General features: G+C 45.6%; 2 protein-coding genes across 2 annotated transcripts in view; both read left to right on the top strand.

Moving 5' to 3' along the window:
• The window catches only part of Dtx3l (deltex E3 ubiquitin ligase 3L), a 795722-nt gene that overhangs the window by 371645 nt on the left and 405632 nt on the right, over positions 1 to 18445 (top strand). The gene's annotated exons all lie outside the window — the stretch shown is intronic.
• The window catches only part of Pdia5 (protein disulfide isomerase family A member 5), an 87603-nt gene continuing 81283 nt past the window's right edge, over positions 12126 to 18445 (top strand). The window contains exon 1 of the mRNA XM_051191404.1: positions 12126 to 12290. Within this exon, the coding sequence (XP_051047361.1) occupies positions 12126 to 12290 (165 nt within the window). The remainder of the gene's footprint in view (positions 12291 to 18445) is intronic.

The following is an 18445-nucleotide window of genomic DNA, read 5'->3' as shown; positions in this document are numbered from 1 at the left end:
CTCCAGAGTCAGCAGGTTCATCCTAGCAGTGTGGTACAGCAGGTGACTTAGGATGAATATAAAGATAGTTTCATAGAAATGAGATAGGCTAGGATCATCAGCTAAAGACAAGCAAGATGCTGCTGGCCTGGGGTTCTCAGTTCTCTAGCCCTCCAATTCCAGGGTCTTCAGAGTGGCCTCGACTCTTTCCAGCAGAACTTGGAGGAGCCTAGGAATGAATGATCTGGTAGCACTCAGGTTCAGGTACCTGGCCAGATGGATGCTTGGACACAGGACAGATGATTCAAATCTAATTGTAAAAGCTGTGGAGAAAGAGTGACAGGGTCCCTAAGGGGTTCCCCAGGGACCTGAACAGCTGGGTCAGGTGACAAGAAGAAGCAGACACCATTCAGATGGAGCATCTGAAGTGAGTTAAGTTTGGGAAACTGAGGAATGAACTTGATAACACACTCTCCTACACCTCTGGGAGAGTGTGTTCCTGAAGATCCCAGTGAGACGTTTGCTCAGCGAGCAATTGGCTCAAGCCAGGTACAAAACATGCCAGGGTTGTCTGTTCAGCTGTGCTGGATAGTGGCTGATTCAAAAAGATCAAGGCTTTCCATGATACTGTAGGTAACAATGCCAAACCTGCATTTTCTGACTGTACAGGCCACGGTAACTTCTCCTTTTCTGGGGCAAATGGAATAAGTATATTTTTTATTGGGGAATTTGTCGTTTGTTTGTTAACATCAAGGAGCTTGAGGCAAAGGTCTACTAATACCTTCAAGGCTGCTTCATCCCTATCCTGGACACTCCTCCACCAATGGATTCTTCTTTAATTAATTAGTTTGTTCATTCTCTCTTTTTTCTTTTAGAAATATCTTTTTTTGTTTGTTTTTGTTTTCCGAGACAGGATTTCTCTGTGAAGCTTTGGAGCCTGTCCTGGAACTCACTCTGTAAGTCCAGCCTGGCCTAGAACTCACAGAGATCCACCTGCCTCTGCCTCCCAAGTGCTAGGATTAAAGTCATGTGCCACCACTGCCTGGCTTCTCTTTCCTTTCTTACTGTCAATGTTACTGGAGACTTGTGGTGAAAAGCTATTGTCCACAGTTCCAGGCCAGAAGTTTGTGATGTATAGCCTAAAAATCCAGCCCTGGCAAGTTCCACCTTCTGGGTTGAACTTTTGGGGCCAGCAGCAGAAGTCCACCCAGTATGGCCTGCCGGTGTCCAGGTCAAATCAGTTCCCTCCCCCTCCCCCAGGCCCCAGAGAGAGAAAGGGAGGAGTGGGTCACCTTCATCCTCAGGCTCTCTGTTTGCTGATGAAGGCCTTATTCACAGTGCAGGAAAGAGCTCCCTATAGACAGATCTCTTAGTGTGGAGATGGCCAAGGCCTTGTTCTCAGGAGCCTCCTGATGTGATGGGTGAAAGATGGCCATGCTGACAGGACTCTCAGCATCCCGGACCAGAAAGTGACTCAAGGCCCCCGGATTCTTAATTTTTTTTCCCCCTTAGCATAACATAAAAACTTTTCATATTAACCACTTTAGGGTACACACATAGTAGTGTTGTGTGTTTTCATTGCTGTGCGATCGTCTCCAGATTAATCTTGCACAACTGAAACATCTCACCGGATAAAAGGCAGTTCTCCTTCCCCTACTGATACCCCATCCTTTCTGCTGCTGAATTTGACTCTTCTAGGTGCCTCATGTAGGGAGAATAAATCAAGGTGTTTGTCTTTGGAGACTAGCTTGTTTTGCTTTAATGTTTTTATTTTTTTTTAAGTGTGTGTGTGTGTATGCCCATGAGTGAAGGTGCCTGTGGAAGCCAGAAGACTGCATCTGATTCCCTAGCACTGTAGTTGTAGGTGGCTGTGAATGCCTGACTTGGGAATGGAATCCCAGTCTTCTGCAAGAGGAATATATCCCTAGCACCTTAGTTGTAGGTGGCTGTGAATGCCTGACTGTGAATATATACTCAACTGCTAAGCCATTCCTCTAGCCCAAGACTGGTTTGTTTGAGTCACACTGTCCTCAGGTTTCATTTATGTTGAGAGCATGTCAGAACTCTCTGTTTACGACCGAATGCTATTCCCCAGTATAACACACTTTCTTTGCCCACTCCTCTGTTGGTATAATGCTGCTGTGAACAGGGGAACACATTCCTTTTCAGAACCTTGCTGGGCCATATGATAATTCCATTTTTGGGAGGTGTTGGGCATTAGACCCAGTTTTTGGCTTATGTTTCACTACTGAACTATCCCCCAGCCCTTGGTAATTCAATGTCTAATTTTACATTACAGCAGTGCACATGGATTCCAACTCTACCATTTGCAGCACCGCGGTCATGTATATAGATTCCAATTTCTTCACAATAGTTTTCCCTTCCTTCCTTTCTTTTTTCTCTTTTTTAAGTAGCAGCCACCTGAGATGTGAGGTGGTATCTCATTGTGATTTGGTTTGTGTGTTTCCCATGATTAATAATAGTGAGAAAATTGGTGTATATTTTATAATGAGTATTTCAGAGTCTTCATTCATTTTTAAAGCCAGGTATCTATCTCTATCTATCTATCTATCTATCTATCTATCTATCTATCTATCTATCTTTCTATCTATCTATCTATCTACCTACCTCTGTGTTATGGAATTCTGAACAAAGAGAATACAGAAACTGCTTCAGGAAAACAGCTTATGAAAGTGCTCCCAATTTTGGTCAAACTTCCATTTAGAAAAACAACAACAACTAATTCCTGAACACAGAGCGACAGAGCATTTACATGAATTTTGCTTCCTTGTCACCCATACATGGTAACATATAATTTCAATGGCTATTTTAGGGTGGGAGTCTAATGAGAGGAAGGGGAGGAGGAAACTGCAGGAGAGCTCTCAATACACCCAGATCAACCTATGCAGCTAGTTTTTGTTGTTTATTTGTTTGCTTTTCCTTGGTTTTTAGAGTCTGTACCACAGTGTGTGTAAAGGTCAAAGGGCAACTTGCAGGAGTCTGGTCTCTCCACTATGTGAGCTTCAGATCTAATTCAAGTCGTTAGGCTTTGTGAAAAGTGCCTTACCTGCTGAGCCAACTTGCTTACCTCTAGAGTATGTGTCTGTCTGTCTGTCTGTCTATCTATCTATCGATCTATCTATCTACCTATCTATCTATCTACCTATCTATCTATTTATCTGTGTTGGGTTATTTTTGTGTCCCAGATAATACCTCATTATTAAACACATCATTTTAAAGTATTTTATCATATTATGAAGATTATCATTTTGTTGACTGAGTTCTTAAATGAACAAAAGTTTCAAATTCTGACATAGTCTCCTTTGTTGTTTGGACTTTTTACTTTGAATCTGTGAAGTCAATGCTAAACTCAGTGTTATGAAGCTTTCCCTTATTTTTTTTAATCACACTTATATTTAGTGTGTGAGTGTGTGGTGTGTGCTTTCTTGGGTACACACACGTGTGCTACAGTGATGGGGGAGATCAGTTCTCTCCCTCAGCTTGTGGGTCTCAGGAACTGAATGCAAGTTGCCGGGCTTCGTGGCAAGCTCCTTTGCCTGCTGAGCCATCTTGCTGGCCTTTATTTAAGTTTTTATCCATTTTGAGTTAATCTTCTTTGATGCTATAAAATATGGATCCAATTTCAATCTTTTGCACAGACACTCAGTTTTCTGACTGTTGAGAACATACCTCTCCATTTTCAGCAGCCATCTCTAAGCGCACACATCAGTGGTATTAGGAATATCTACGTGGTTGGGCAGTCATCATCACCAGTGATCTCCAGAGGGTTCCATCATCCAGTCGTGGTGATTAGTTTGATTGCTGGCACAATGCAGAGTCACCCTGGAAAGGCGTTTCAATGAGGAGTTGTCTAGTTTAGGTTGGCCTGAGGGCATGTCTCTGAAGGATTTTCTTAATTGAGTTGATTGAGGTGTGAAGCTGCACCCAGAATGTAGGCGGCACCATTTCATGGACTGAATGGAAAAGAGTGAACTGAGCACTAGCAGTCATGCTGGGATCCATCACCCTCTGCTCTTGACTGTGGCTGTAATATGTATTCCAGCAAGTCCAATACACATCTCTCTTAACTTCTGTATTTCACTGCAGCATTTGGGAAAGAAACAGAGATACCCTTGTTACAGAATTGTGTTAGAGGTTGAAATTACAGCATCTATGGTTACCAGGAGACCCTCACAATATGAGTCCTATTAACATTTCATGGTAGAAATGCGTGTGCATGTGTGTGTGTGTGTGTGTGTGTGTGTGTGTGTGTATGCAAGCGTGTGTGTGCATGCGTTCGTGTGTGTATGGTGTATGTGGGGGGACTGGTCATCAGATCCACGCCTCAAATTCCAGCCACACACCTGCAGCCCTGGCTGCATGCATTTCTGTTCCAGCTGCACTTGATCTTGGAAGGCACTACACTATATATAGGAGGCAGAGGGTTGGCTGGGCATGGGGACATCAGTGATTCGGCTTTTATGAGTCATTATGCCTGTTGGATAAGGCTTTTTGTGATCCAGCTGAGTAACATCCCCTCCTATAAGTCATCCCTTACCAAAGAAACAACAACAAAACAAAACAAACAAACAAACAAAAAACAAAAACATAAACAAAAAAACAACTAAGCCCCACAACCTCATTGTTCATTAACCTGTGGCTGAAGTTGTTACTCTGGTCTGTCCTTGGTGCATATTCAGAGTGAACAAGTGATTACTCACATTTTCCTGGGGAAAAGTAACACAATGTTCATTTGGAAGCTCTGTATTGATCGAACAAATCACTGTTGGCCCTCCCTCCAGTCTCTGGAACACATGCACTGTTGTCCTTTCTGTCTCTGTGACTTTATTTGTTCTTAAGGACCATGGTCTATACAGAAAGTTGTGGGATTATAGAGAGGGAAACCGATTCCTGGACTGGTAGGATATAACACGATGGTGAATGAGGCTTTGCTATCAGTCAGTCAGCGTAGATGTGATGGGTAAGTCAAAGCCTTGTTAGGAAGCTCCTAGAATTGTGGGTACTATGCAATGTCAGCTGGCCCAACTCCTTTTTCCTGGCTCTCTTGCCTAGGCCTAGATGTTTCTTAGCTGTTTCTCTTTTGAGACCTGGTGTTATTTTACATTCTCTACTCAGAGCTGAATTTTCCTACCTCCTTTCTTTTTTTCCTTCAAGTTGTGAACTTTATTGAAATACAATATTTGTATAATCTGTATAATCTGTACGTGTATGATGATGCATTTTCACAATGTGAGCTCACCCATGCATCTAAATTCAGATAGCAGAAGAGAACTTCGCCAGCATCCCAAGGGACTCCTTTCAGTGATTCCTCATGTTCTTCCACTGAAAGTTCATTCCTTTTGGTTCCTGGGCCTTATATACAGGAAACAAGCAGAGCACATTCCTTTGTGACTCATAGTATTTCTCTGCCCCCCCCCCCATCTTCTTTTTCTGAGTCAGTTCTCATCTTGCTGATTGTCACAAAATGGTCACTATGTTGGTCCTCATGCCAGCCGACGTGATGGAGGGAGGGGGTTGGCCACATGAATGTAAGGTGAGGTCAAACTCCCAGTCCAGCATAGGATGGGAGTTTCTCTAACTGGGCCCCAAGGGGCTGGTGCTGAAAAATGGATGGCTCCCATTGCAGGCCCTAATGGAGGAGGGATGCACTTGCCCTGTGCTCTCCTCCTAACATTTCAAGGAGAGTGAAGCTTAGAATTGCTAAACATTCCCGGAAGAACCATAAATCGCATTTTAGCTGGTTTCAATTGCAGAATGAAATGGCTTGTTTTCTTGGAGATTTTTATTCTTTCTTCTCAGTCCCTTGCCCTCTGGTTACCTGGCTTTCAGCTCTCAGGTACAAGGCCTCCTTCCTCCCTCCTTCATCCCTCCCTCCCTCCTTCCTTCCCTCTCTCCCTCCTCCTTCCCTTCTTCACTCCCTTCCTCTATCCCTCCCTTCCTCCCTCTCCTTCCCTTCCTCTCTTCTTTCCTTCATTCCTTCTTCTTATCCTCCCTCCCTGTTGTGTGACATTATTCCTGGGGAGACATATATTAATGTGTACTGACTCCAGATAGGTTATTGGCAACAAACCAAAATAGCAATACTGCCAAAGTTTAACTTGGTGAACCCATGTTTATTGGTGTTACTTATAGGAATGTGGACTTATAGACAGCTGCATCTCCCTGAAAGCCTACCCTGATGTGGGTGATGGCTCATTAAATCTGGAGCTGGAGCTTTCTGCGCAACTTGCAGGCAACTCCACAGGTTGGAGTCTTCTCTCCTCAACTGTCTTTACTGCTTATGTAACCTTGGCAAAAGAAGGACCTTGTGAAACTGCTAAGTTTTAGGGACTTACTAATACTTCTGAGCTTACTTCCCAAGTCTTAACGGGCCTCCCTTTAGGACTTTCTGAGTCTTGGTGAGTTCCCTAGCCCCCCTGCCGGGTGATATGCTTCAGTGTAGAGGAATATGCTTCCTCCTCCTTTCTCTTTATTCCTCCCCTTTCTCAGTTCTACAATTGAATTTCAAGGCTTAATAGACCAGGGACTTGACACAGTCTTAGAAGACATTTAAGTCACAAGGAGTCCTAATGATTAGAAGGTTCACCAAGTCTTTCTTTGCTTAGACTTTTAAAGTGTCACTGTGCAAATGCTACTATAACAGCCCAGGCAATTAATTCAGCTCAATTAACAAGTGCCTTTTTATGTAATAAGTCAGCAGGCAAGCACCATTTAATCACACGCTTTCTCTTGCTACCCCCTCTGCTCCTCCCACTTGCTTTTATTCTTTCATCACAGATCTCCCCTGCCTATTGGACTTCAGGTCAACCGTGAGTATTTCTGCAACGCCTCAGCTTCAGGGTTCTCTTCTGGCATGAAACAGTAGTTTGTGCTCTTGTTGATTACACGTACCTCCATTTATTTATCCATCCTTCTGTTCAGCGACAGTTAGGTTATTTATTGTTAGTTTGGTTCATCAGAGCTCCCATAACTGATTATCTGGAACTAGTTCAAGATCAAGGTGCTGGTAGGGTTGGGCTCTTCTTAGGGTCTCTCTCTCTCTCTCTCTCTCTCTCTCTCTCTCAATACTATCTTCTCCCAGTGGCTTCACAAGGACTTTCCTCTGTGTGTATTTGTGCTCTAACTCTCTCTTTCTTTTATAAGGACCCCATTTATATAGGCAGGGCCTATCTCAATAACTTCATTTAATCTTTATTTCTTTAAAGCTTCCAGAAGCAGAGGCAGTCATGTTTTGATGTATTGAGACAGAACCTCAACATACGAATTGGAGAGGTGACAGCCCATAATAGCTATTAGAAATAAATCTGCAGCAAACACTTTAAAGCATTGTTGGAATACACAGTTGCCCAAAACAGTGGAACCAACTTAAATTCCCACCATCAAGGTGAGATTGATGATTATCATATTTTTTTGACAGAACAGAGTCTCATCCATAGCCATGATGACCATGATGACCATGTTGATCCTCCTGCCTTTACCTGAGGGCTGGGATTATGAGTGTATGCTACCATGGTCAGTTTTCTATGGTGCTGGGGTCAAGACCCAAAGCTTGTTGCACGCTAGGGGAGCACTGTAATAACTGAGCTCTATTCCCAGACCTGATGGCCAATTTTGAATGTTAACTTGATTGACTTGAGAAGTACCTAGAAGTATAGTGTTCTAGTTTCATTTCTGTTGCTGTGACTATTACCAAAAGCAACACAGGTAAGGGAAGAGTTTGAATGTAATTGGAGAGTGGCATTATTAGGAGGTGTGGCTTTGGTGGAGTGGGTTTGGCCTTGTTAGAGGAAGTGTGTCATTATGGGGGTGGGCTTTAAGGTTTCCATGCTCAGGATACAGCCCAATGTCTCTGTCAACTGCCTGTTGCCTGAAAAATGGAGCATTTCAGCACCACAACCGCCTGCACGCCACCATGCTCTCGGCCATGAAGATGATGGACTGACCCTCTGACACTGTAAGAGAGCCCCTCAATTAAATATTTTCCTTATAAGAGTTGCCGTGGTCACAGTGTCTCTTCATAGCAATAGAAACCCTAACAGCTTACAGTTCATCACTGAGGGAAGTCAAGGCAGGAAACCTGAAGGTAATCCTGGCTGCTCTTCCACGTAGCATTGCTTCTGACAAAGGAAATAAACTCTTTCCTCTCCAAGTCACTTTTGGTCATGGTGTTTTACCACAGCACTAGGAATCCTAACTAAGACAAGGACCATCTGCCCAAGGAGTGGTGTTTTCCATAGTGGGCTGGGTCCTCCTATGCCAATTAACAGACATGTCCATAGGCCAATATAATCTAGGTAACTCAATAAAGATTCTCTTCCTAGACAATCGTAGACTGTGACAAGTTGATAGTTAAAGTTAACCTGGTAATTAGAAAAGTGCCCTTGTAGGCACATCTGTGAGGATGTTTCCAGATGGTTAAGTAAGGGGGTCTGGGGAATGTAGGCTTCACAGTCCCATAGACTGAGGACCCAGATTGAACAGAGGGAAGGAAGCAACCCAGCTAGCCCTGGCATCTCTGGTTCTGCTTCTCTGGCCAACATGGTGAGAACGGCTGTGCTTCTCCATGCCCTCCCAACAGAAATTCTGAGCCGAATCAAACAATCCCTTTCTCAAGATTCTCCTGTTGGATATTTTGTCACAAGGACACAGCACTAACAAAGGGAGGGGCTTAGTTTTTTTCCATAAGCTTCATTTTGCAGATGGAAATAGACTTCCCTGGGAAGAGGCACATGGCTCACCTTCCCGTATGTGGGCTCTGAGCTTGGAGTTGCCCACTGTGTCCAGAAGCCCATGTTCCCCACCTGCTTTAGAAATTTCTGAAGTTCCTCAATGTGACTTCACAGGGCTGTTCACCCATGCAGCACTGGAAACACACGTGGCTCAAGTCCTGTCTCAGGCTGTGGAAGTGGGATGGTAAGCAGCAAGGGGAAACTTCTATTCCTGGTGGAACAAAAGACAACAAACACAACTAAATGCAGCTGCCCCTCAGCATCCTAGGGGATTGGTTCCTATAATACCCCCAGGGTCCTCACAGACAACCAACTCTAGGGTTGTTCAAGTGCCTACTGTAAAACAGCTTCCTATCCACATATAACCTGGACACACCTCTTGTCTACCTCACATCATCTCTACTTTACTTATGATACCAAATGCAATGCAAATGGTATGTAAATAGATGTTACCTTGTAATGTTTAGGGAATCAATATAGTTAGAGATCTTCTTACAAAATGTTCTAAGCCCACAGTTGGTTGAATTTGTGAATGTTGAACCTATGGACAGAGACAGAATGGAAAGTGCAGACTGTGGTCAGTGCAGGCAAAGCAGGGGCAGAGAGTGAGGGAATTAGGGGACTCAGGGAGGGGAGGGTGGAATTGCCTTTTATGGTTTGCTGTGGATGAGGATGCAAGAGGATTAGAATGTGACAGTCAAACAAAGGCCTGGGAAGAACAGGAAGTAGGAGCTGCTCCAGGGATGGGTCTCAGGAAATAACTGTGTGAGTGACAGAGAGGAGCTGGCCCCGGAGAGGGATGAGTGTCTGGATGAGGTTCAGAAGGCAGGCACAGGGTTGCAGGTCCCAGAGGGTTTGATATTCTGAAGCAGTGGTTCTCAACCTGTGGGTGGGAACCGCTTGTGGGGAGGTTGAATGACCCTTTCACAGGGGTGGCATATTAGGTATCCTGCATTTCAGTTATTTATAGCACGACTCATAGCACTTGCAAAATTACAGTCATGAAGTAGCAACAAAAATAATTTTACAGGTGGGAGTCATTACAACATGAGGAACTGTATTAAAGGGACACAGCATTAGGAAGGTTGAGAACCACTGGTCTGACAGCAACAGGAGACCATTGAAGGGGTTTAGGGAAGCGACTAGCATGACCCAAGTGACATTACCACACAGATCATTAGGAATAGCAGGCACACTTTAGAGTCTGCTGCTACTCTTGCCTAGATGGGGCATATCAGGGACAGCAGGGGGTAGCAGAATACCTGTGGACTGGACAGGACATGGCAAGGAATTAGATGGATCTTTTGAGAAGGAGAGAGGCAAGGGTGACTTCTAGATGTGACCTTGAACCTTTAGACAGCAGGCAGGGTTTATTCAGGGGCCATCTTCCAACTGCTGGCTGTGTATTTCCACTGTCCATTTTACTTATGTCCATCTGCATTCTCAGGATGGAGTAAGTGCTCAACAAACATTCCTCAAGGAATGACCAGCTGATGGCATGCATAGCAAAGAGGATTTAAAAAAGGACTTTTTTAAACATTAAAAATTATTTTGTGTGTATGGGTGTTTTGCCCTCATGTATCTATGAGTACCACCTGCATGGCTAGTGCCTTTGGAGGTTGGAAGAGGGCATCAGAGCCTCTGGAACTGAGGATACAGATATTGTGGGTTGCCATGTGGATGCTGGGAACTAAATCCTTGTCTGTAAGGACAGCAAGGGCTCTTAACCACAGAGCTTTCTCTCCAGCCCCCATTTTACATTTTTTTTTTATTCAGATAACTAACATTCTGAAGAGTCCAAGAGTAAGAATATAAAACTGTAGGTCCCCAAAATAGGAATGTAAACATATAGAAACATTAAGTTGTAAGCCTAGGAGAGTGAGAGCAGACTGTCAGCAGCCTTCTCAGCAACTTAAGCATTAACTATTAACAACGGGTTCCCTTGCTCTGTGCCTTGAAGAGCTGAAATGGCTCTCTCTACAAATTAAGGATCAGCTTTTTAGATACGCCCCCCCAGGCCCAGCCACTCATGACCAGCAAATTCATGTGAGCTGAGTTAACTTTTAAATGATTAGATGTTCATGACTTTTGGTTTTACATTATTTCAAACTCTCCCCAGGTATGAAGAAAAACTGGCACTATGGTGGGGGTGGGGGTTGCAGAAAGTGCCAGAGAGAAACAATGGACTAAATGCAAACACTAGTTTAACTGAAAAACCCTGTTAATGAAAATTGTAAAAAGCAATTGTAACTGAGTTTTACCTTGAGATTGTAAAAATTATTTTGCTCATGACTAATGCTTGCTTCTTATTATAAAAAAAGGAGTTTGAAAACTGCCCAATTTGCCAGTTTCAGAAGCCTGAACTCTGACTGTGGTCATGGCTATAGCTGATAAGCTTTTGTGCCCCATGGAGATGTTTTTCTTTTCTTTTCCTGTAATAATGCTTGCTTCTGGTTTAATAGACTTTAGTGGTCTGTCCATCATTGCGCAACCCCAGACCCAACAATTAATTGGCCATTTTAAAGCACAAAGTTTGATGACATTTAATGCATTCACAGTGTTGAATGGCTTCCCCCTCTATATTCCCTGAATCCATTAAATAGTAACTTCCCATTCCTCCTTTTCCCCAGCTAAACCAATAACCTGCTCACACTCCATATCCTTCACAAACTTTGGATATTTCATATGAATATAACCATACAGTATAAGATCTTTTGTATCTGTCCTTTGTAAAAATTAGTATCATATTTTGGTATTTGTTTACATAGTGACACTTCCTTCTTTTTTGCTGGCTGAATAATATTCCTTTGTGTGTCCATGTATCACATTTTTCCATTGGGGTTATTTGGGTTGCTTCTACCTTTTGGCTCATGTAAACAGCACTGTTAGGAACAGTGATGCGTGCGAGTACTGTTTGAATAGCCTTTTCAATTCTTTTGAGTTTATGCCTAAGGAGTAAGTGAATCATATGGTAATCTACGTTTAACTATTTAGAATCTCTAAATTGTTTCCAGAAAGAAAAAAAAAAAAGAGGAAAGTCAGGGCCTGGGAAGCAAAGGGCTTTTCCAATCCTCCACAGGCCATGCTAGACTTTACAATTAGTTATCTACAGTCAAATAACTGGAATTCTCTGGGTTGCCTCCTAATCCTCATATTGGGTAAACTAACTTCTCGGGGCCCAGTGAGTTGTTGATTCTGAAACTCTGGGCACAGAGCAAAGTTCCCAAGTGAACCACTGTGCCTACTCCCCACCCCGCAGTCCCTGCAAGCTGCTGTCCTGTGTCCCCAAGGCAAAGTCCAGTGCAAAGTCCAGTGCAAAGGAGTCCCTCTCACTGTCTCGTGAACTACAACTCCCGGCAGGCACTTCTCCGGGCTGCCTCTCTCAGCCTGGTGCGCATGCTTTGGCAGACGTGGCACCGGGAACTCGGAGGCGGGGAGCGGCTGCGAAGTGGCCGTAGCTTTTGGCCGCGGTGGAGCTGGCGGGCGTGCACGGGAGCCGGGCGCAGACGGCAGGAGGCGGCGGGGATGGCACGGGCGTGGGGGCTGCTACTGGCGATCGGGGTGAGGCTGCGGGCCAGCGACACGTGCGCCCCGCATGGCCGTGGGCGCGCGCGGTCCGGGGCTGCTGGGGGCGTGCGCGCTGGGTGGCAACGGGGTCCCGGTCCTTTGCGCCCCTCCCGGGCCGGGCCGGGCGATTCCTCACTCGGGGTCCTGGTCCAGCACAACTTTGCGGGGGCGTAGGTCTGGGATGCCCTCAGCCAAGGCAAGAACCCCCGGGGGCAGCGCCTGCACCTGTGTGAGTGCGGGGTGGAGGCTGCCTTCCACCTGCGTAGCAAGAAACCTTGCTGGTGGCTTGGACCCCGGGGGGGGGGCGCGTAGCGGGCTGGGTGGGGTCGCCACCTCCAGGAGTTCTGCTCCCACACCCTTGTGACTCTGGCTCCATCCCGGCCACTTTCGAGCAGTGTGGCGCCGCGGATCTTTAAACGGGTCTGCGTTTCTTCCAAGAGATGCGGACAGTAAAGATACCCGCGAACGAGGTTGTCAGATGGGTCGGTTGAAGAGTCCGAGGAACAAGCTCCGCAGACTGCAAAATGATTCCAAGTGATACAGGAGTGGAGGAGGGGTGGACCGGGGTGCAGACTGTGTGAGGATGGGAGACTTTCCCGGGCATCCCCTGGAGAAGTGGGGATGGGTGTGCCCCTGGAGCTGAGGTGTGGCTGTGGATATGTGATGGGGTGTTGTGGCCTTTTCCTACGTCTCTCCCGTAACTTCTTATCTCTCTTGTGTTGAGTCCAGCCTCATTCCTTCCACTCCCACTCCCACCAAGTCCGGAAGACTTCCTGCCCCTGTCACTTCAATGTTTTCTCTTTGGGTGTGGCTAGGATGCTGGGCAGATGGGGGGGGAGGGGTCAGTGGCTTTAAAAACTTTTGATTCCCAGTGCCCTGTTGTGTAGAAGTAGGTGGCAAAGGAAGCTCCCTGTTCCCTGCTCTGTGTCCTCCCTCCAGAAGAGACCCTGTAAGGCTGCTGCTGCTGCTTGTGTTGCATGATGTTTGCCATCAGTTTCCTGGAGCCAGTAGGTCTGACTCCCCATCAGGATGTCAGCCCTGGGAACTCTGAGGGAGGAGGGTTCTGCTTTCTTCCTTTTTCCCTCCCTCCAGTAAAAACAAGGGCTTAGGAGTCTGAACTTTTACTCTGTAAACATTTATCAATCACATTGTTTGCCTGGGGGGGGTTTGAGTTTGGGGTGGGGAGCAAACTACACTTTGTGCCTGCCATCAGGTGTTGCCTGTGGCTGAGCAGCAACCAATCTTGTGAGCAAATAATGATAGAAGAGGAGCAGTAAGAGCTGATGCCCTTAATGCTGGTAGCTTGCCACGGGAGAGCCATATATTATCTTAGAGGCAGGGTCTCTGTGGCCTTCCCGAGGTGGGCAGAGCAGAGTCCAGGAATAGTGTGGAGTAGGTACTTCCAGGATCTGTAGGCACCTTCCCCACAGGCAATGTGGAAGGGCACTGAGGTTTGCCCAAAGCACTGGCAGCTGGGAGTCCTAGACAAGCATTTTGTGTCTTTTCCCCTAAGAGTTGACTTGGCAGGTCTGAGGTAAAGGGATAAGCTTGGAAGCTGGCATCGGTAAGTGACTGCTGGTTGGGCCTCTAAGTTTAAAAGCTGTGTGGATCTGATAAGGGCCTCCTAGGTCCTTGGGAGCACTTTGGGTTCTTTGTTCACTCCTTATTGACTGAAGGCCACTGGGTGTGGCCCACGGGATATGAAGAAGTACTTACTGGGTCTGATGGCACAGGCTTAGAATCCCAGCTAGTTACTTAGGAGGTTGAGGCAGGAGGATCAAAAGTTCTGCTTGGGCTACGGAGTAAGTTTAAGGGCAGCCTGGGCAGACCTTATCTCACATGGGGAGAAGGGGTGGTGGTGCTATAGCTCAAGGTCATAGTGCTTGCCTAGCATGTGCCAGATTCAATTCTTAATAAAAGAAAAGAGAAAATTTAGTATCCCCCAGTATCTGTGGTCTCACTGTCCAGTTTTAAGTTACCTGTGGTCAGTAAGAAGAAAGGTGGGGGCTGAAGACACAGCTCAGAGTGTAGAGTGCTTGCTTTTCATACACGAAGTCTGTGTTTGATCCCATCGCCAAGTAAATTGGGTGTGGTGTAAAGCCAGGCAGTTGGATCAGGAAGTCAAGGTCATCCTCAGAGTTTCAGGCCAGCCACCATGTCTTAAGAAAAAGAAAACATTGTACAAAATGATATTTTGACAGCCTGTATTTTATCACAGCATAGCAATAACTTCAGTATTTCATTATTATTATTAGTTATTTTAAATCTCTGCCAAATTTGTAAATTAAACTTGGTCACAGGTATGGGCGTATGAGGAAAAGTCTGTATGTTTTGTATGATCTGTGGTTTCTGGTGTTCACTGGAGGTTTTGGAGTCACCCCTTTCAAATAAGAGAAACTGATAGGAAAGAGTTTATAGAGATTGTGTGCAGGGCTGTACATGTACCATATCTTTTTATAAACGTGGAATATGGAGATAATTTAATTACTCAATAATAGTGGCATGGTGTAATACCTTCTGGCCTCTTTCAGACTTTGGAAAGTAATTTTTTTTTTTTTTTTGGTTAGTTTGGGCATCTATGTTATAGATGCCCAAATACACCATAGATTGGGTCCTTATACTGACAAATTTGTTTGTCACTGTTTCAGATGCTGGGTGACTGCCAGGGTGCTAGCTCAGTCAGGGTCTAAGGCAGATCCTCTTCCAGGCTGCTGGCTGCTGATTTCTTGTATCCCTTGTGGCAGAGAGGACCTGAGAACTTTCTGTGTCCCCTTTAAAAGCACTGGTTCTATTTGTGCAGATTCCTTAAGGCCTGAAAATCTTCCCAAGGCCCCAACTCTTCATACCCGTCCCATCACAGTGTGGAGGGTGTTAGGATTTCAATATGAAGCTTAGGGTACACCACATAATAGGTCCATTGCAGTGATTGTAAAGAATGGCTTAATAATTAATTATCATTAATTAATTAATGTTTACTGTTCAGATATGCTAAGATGTGGATGAAGACCACCTGAGGAGGGAAAACACTCAGGTATAAAATCCAAGAAACAGCTAGACTTCAGAGTGGATGAAGTTATATATGAAGAACTACCAAACATTGAAATATTGGTTGTTCTAGAAGGTGACATGGCGGGTGACTTTTGTTGATTATTATTTATATTTTAGAAGTGATTATATGCATAAATATATGTATATAAACATATACATATATATGTTTATAATCAGAAAAGTTTAAAAAATTTAAAGATTATCTTGGCAGCTTTCTAGAAATGTTCCCGGTGGTACCAGGGACAAGTTAGCCCCAGAAGCTCCCACAGTAGAGAGGTCAGGACCCCTGGACCTGAGAACCTGCTTTCCTGCTGTCCAGCTGGTGCTTCCTGCCGGGTCTGACCTTCCCCAAGGACCACACATGCTTTGGTATATAGTGTCTGGGCAGTCACAGGATGGAGAGTTTCATCAGGGCTCAGTAGGTGTCTCCAAGTTCTGTGGCAGAATTTTCAGTAGTGTACAAACAGATTCTAAAGTAACAGCAGTGAAAGGATTTTTGAATGAATCTGAATATTTTCAGTTAAAAACTTGCTTAGGAGCTGGGCGGTGGTGGCACATGCCTTTTTGATCTGAGTGCTCTGGAGGCAGAGGCAGGTGGATCTCTGTGAGTTTAAGGCTAGCATGGTCTATAGAGTGTGTTCCAGGATAGTCAGGGCTATACAGAGAAACCATGTCTCGAAAAACCAAAATATTTAAATAAGTAAGTAAATAAATAAATAAATCTTACTTAGGGCTTTGGCTGTGGCTCAGTGGTGGAATACTTGCTTAGAATATGGGAGGCCCTGGGTTCAGCAACACACACACGCACACACACACACACACACACACATACACACGTATTTTTTTATGTCTGTATTTTAGATGGGATGTTTTGTGTCTTTGTATACTGAGATTTTCACATCAAAAAGTCCATTCTTGATAAGAAAATTTATATAAATATATTTTAAAAATAGTTCATGTGCTTGTGACATCTGAGAAATGGTCAGTATTTTGCAGTCCTGGGAATTGAACCTTTAGCTCCATGCATGCTAGACAAGCACTGTAACCTCTCCCTTCCCCTCAGCCTTTCCGGGGGAACTGAGAGAAGGGCCAGGCTTGCTGAATTAAGAATCACATTCCTCCCACTCCCCCTTCTCCAGCTTGCTTCCGGTGCCTTTGCCCCCATGGTGGCTGGAAAGCTCAGTGCCAGAGGGTAGTGGGTACAGGCTCAAAAGGCATGTTCGCCCTGTGGCTTCTCCTGCAGAGCTTTTGAGGTACACTCAGGCAGGTTTTCTTTTTCCTCTGCCACCATTATATGTTTAATAGGCCTTTGTGGGCTGGTCTGGGGACCTAATTGCCATTGATAATGCTGCTTGGAGCTCAGAGTGCACTTTTCCCACAGAAACAAACACATTACCGAGGAAGTCTTAAAACAGATGTGTGGTGTACATAGATGGAGCTGTGGCTGAGTTCCACATGAATGCCAGGTGCTGACAGCTGGAGATTCAGGCCAGGGGCAGGTGATGGGTGCTGAGTGACCAGAGAATTCCCCAAGAAGGGGGGGGGGGTGGCTCCCAGGCTCTGCGACTGTTGCAATCCTTGTCTGGCTGTTGTGTGGTGGGCACTTGGCCCAGGCCCTGGTGTATGGCTGATGGAGGAGCATTTAGTGGAAGAGTGGATGCTGCACACAGGTAAGGAAGGAAGCCTCTAAGATGGAGGTATGAGCAAGACAGGAGAGAGGTCCAGCAGGGGGAAGTGGAACTCAGAGTCTGGTGGTGGGGAGTAAGACTAGGAAAGTGGAAATATCCTTGGAACTGGGTTCTGTAGGCCATGGAGAGACAGATAAAAGTGGCCCTTTAATTAACACTGTGGAGCAGTCAGTGGGTTGACGGGAGAGGCTGAGTTGCTTTGCCCAGAACGCTTTTCTTCTTGTTTTCCTCCTTATCTGTTAGAGTCAAGTGTGATGTAGAAAGAAAGCGGGCTTCCAGCCAGCCCATGCTCTGTAGCTGCATGGCCTTGGGCCCGCTTGACTTGTTTGTAAATGGTAGTAATAGTATCTGTTTTGCTAGGCAGAAACAATATAAGAAGCAGGCATCACAATGCTTGGCATCAGTAGGAACCTCGGCACCACTGCAAGCTGTTGAGTACTAGACATAGGACGTTGGTAGAGAGTGGGCCATATGCATTGGTGGGCCAGACTGGCAGGTGTGAGCAGGGGACCACGTGATAGGGTGCCACGTGGTGGGGGCTGTGCTCTGGGGATCCTCCAGAGCTTCTTGGTACTGGCCCCCACCTTCCCCCTCTTTTTTGTTTAAAGGGAGACCCCTGGGGATTGGTTGGTGTATTCAAAGAGGCTGAGGGGTTAAATCTGTGTTTCTTCCCCTTCAGAAAACAAATCCCCTCTTGGGGGCAGAGACACACCCACCAGACCACATTAATCCCTAGAGGGTTTCACCCCCAGCTTGTGGTTTTGTTCTGTGGGGCTTTTTTTGTGTGGTTGATTTCTAAACTAAGTACCCATGTTAGAAACAGCTGCTTGAACCTCTTGCTGCTGTATTTTGGGCTCAGTTGAGGCAGAAAGTGTGCTAATGTTTTACCCCTCATCCCCTCGCTTACTGCTCCCCTGTGGGATGGTCTGTCCCTTCTGCTGGTCCTGTCTTGCTGGTTGCCTTTAAGTCTCTGGCTGTTTGTTCTAGTAACTGGAGTTGTGACAGATGTTTGTCCCTCTTTGGGGGACATGTTTGTAGAGGGACTTAGGGTTGACCCAGCTGATTAGGTCCTATGCTAGTTAAATACCATGACCCCAGAGAGGGGTGAGTGCGTGGACTGAGGTGAGGAGCAGTGTCATTTCCTAAGAACTGGGGTATGTGGCTCAGAAAGTGAAGGCACAGCGGCTGCCCTGAATGTTTAAGAAGCCAAGCTAGCCTTGTTTTTCTGGAGTGGCAATGCCACTTGCCCTGTAGCTTCCTGACGGCTGTAGCACGGGAGGAGCAACTGGCTAGGTCCCAGCTGGTCTCCTCCTCTCCAAGTAGCTCCGCTTTGATCCCCTTTGGCCACCCCAGGCCACTTCCAGTACTTCTTGCTAGCCATTAGCTTTGCAATTATGCATTGTGGGGTTAATA

Source organism: Phodopus roborovskii, unplaced genomic scaffold, assembly GCF_943737965.1.
Source record: "Phodopus roborovskii unplaced genomic scaffold, PHOROB, whole genome shotgun sequence".
NCBI lineage: Eukaryota > Metazoa > Chordata > Mammalia > Rodentia > Cricetidae > Phodopus > Phodopus roborovskii.
Note: the sequence above shows the minus strand (reverse complement) of the source record. Positions and strands in the feature narration are given on the sequence as shown.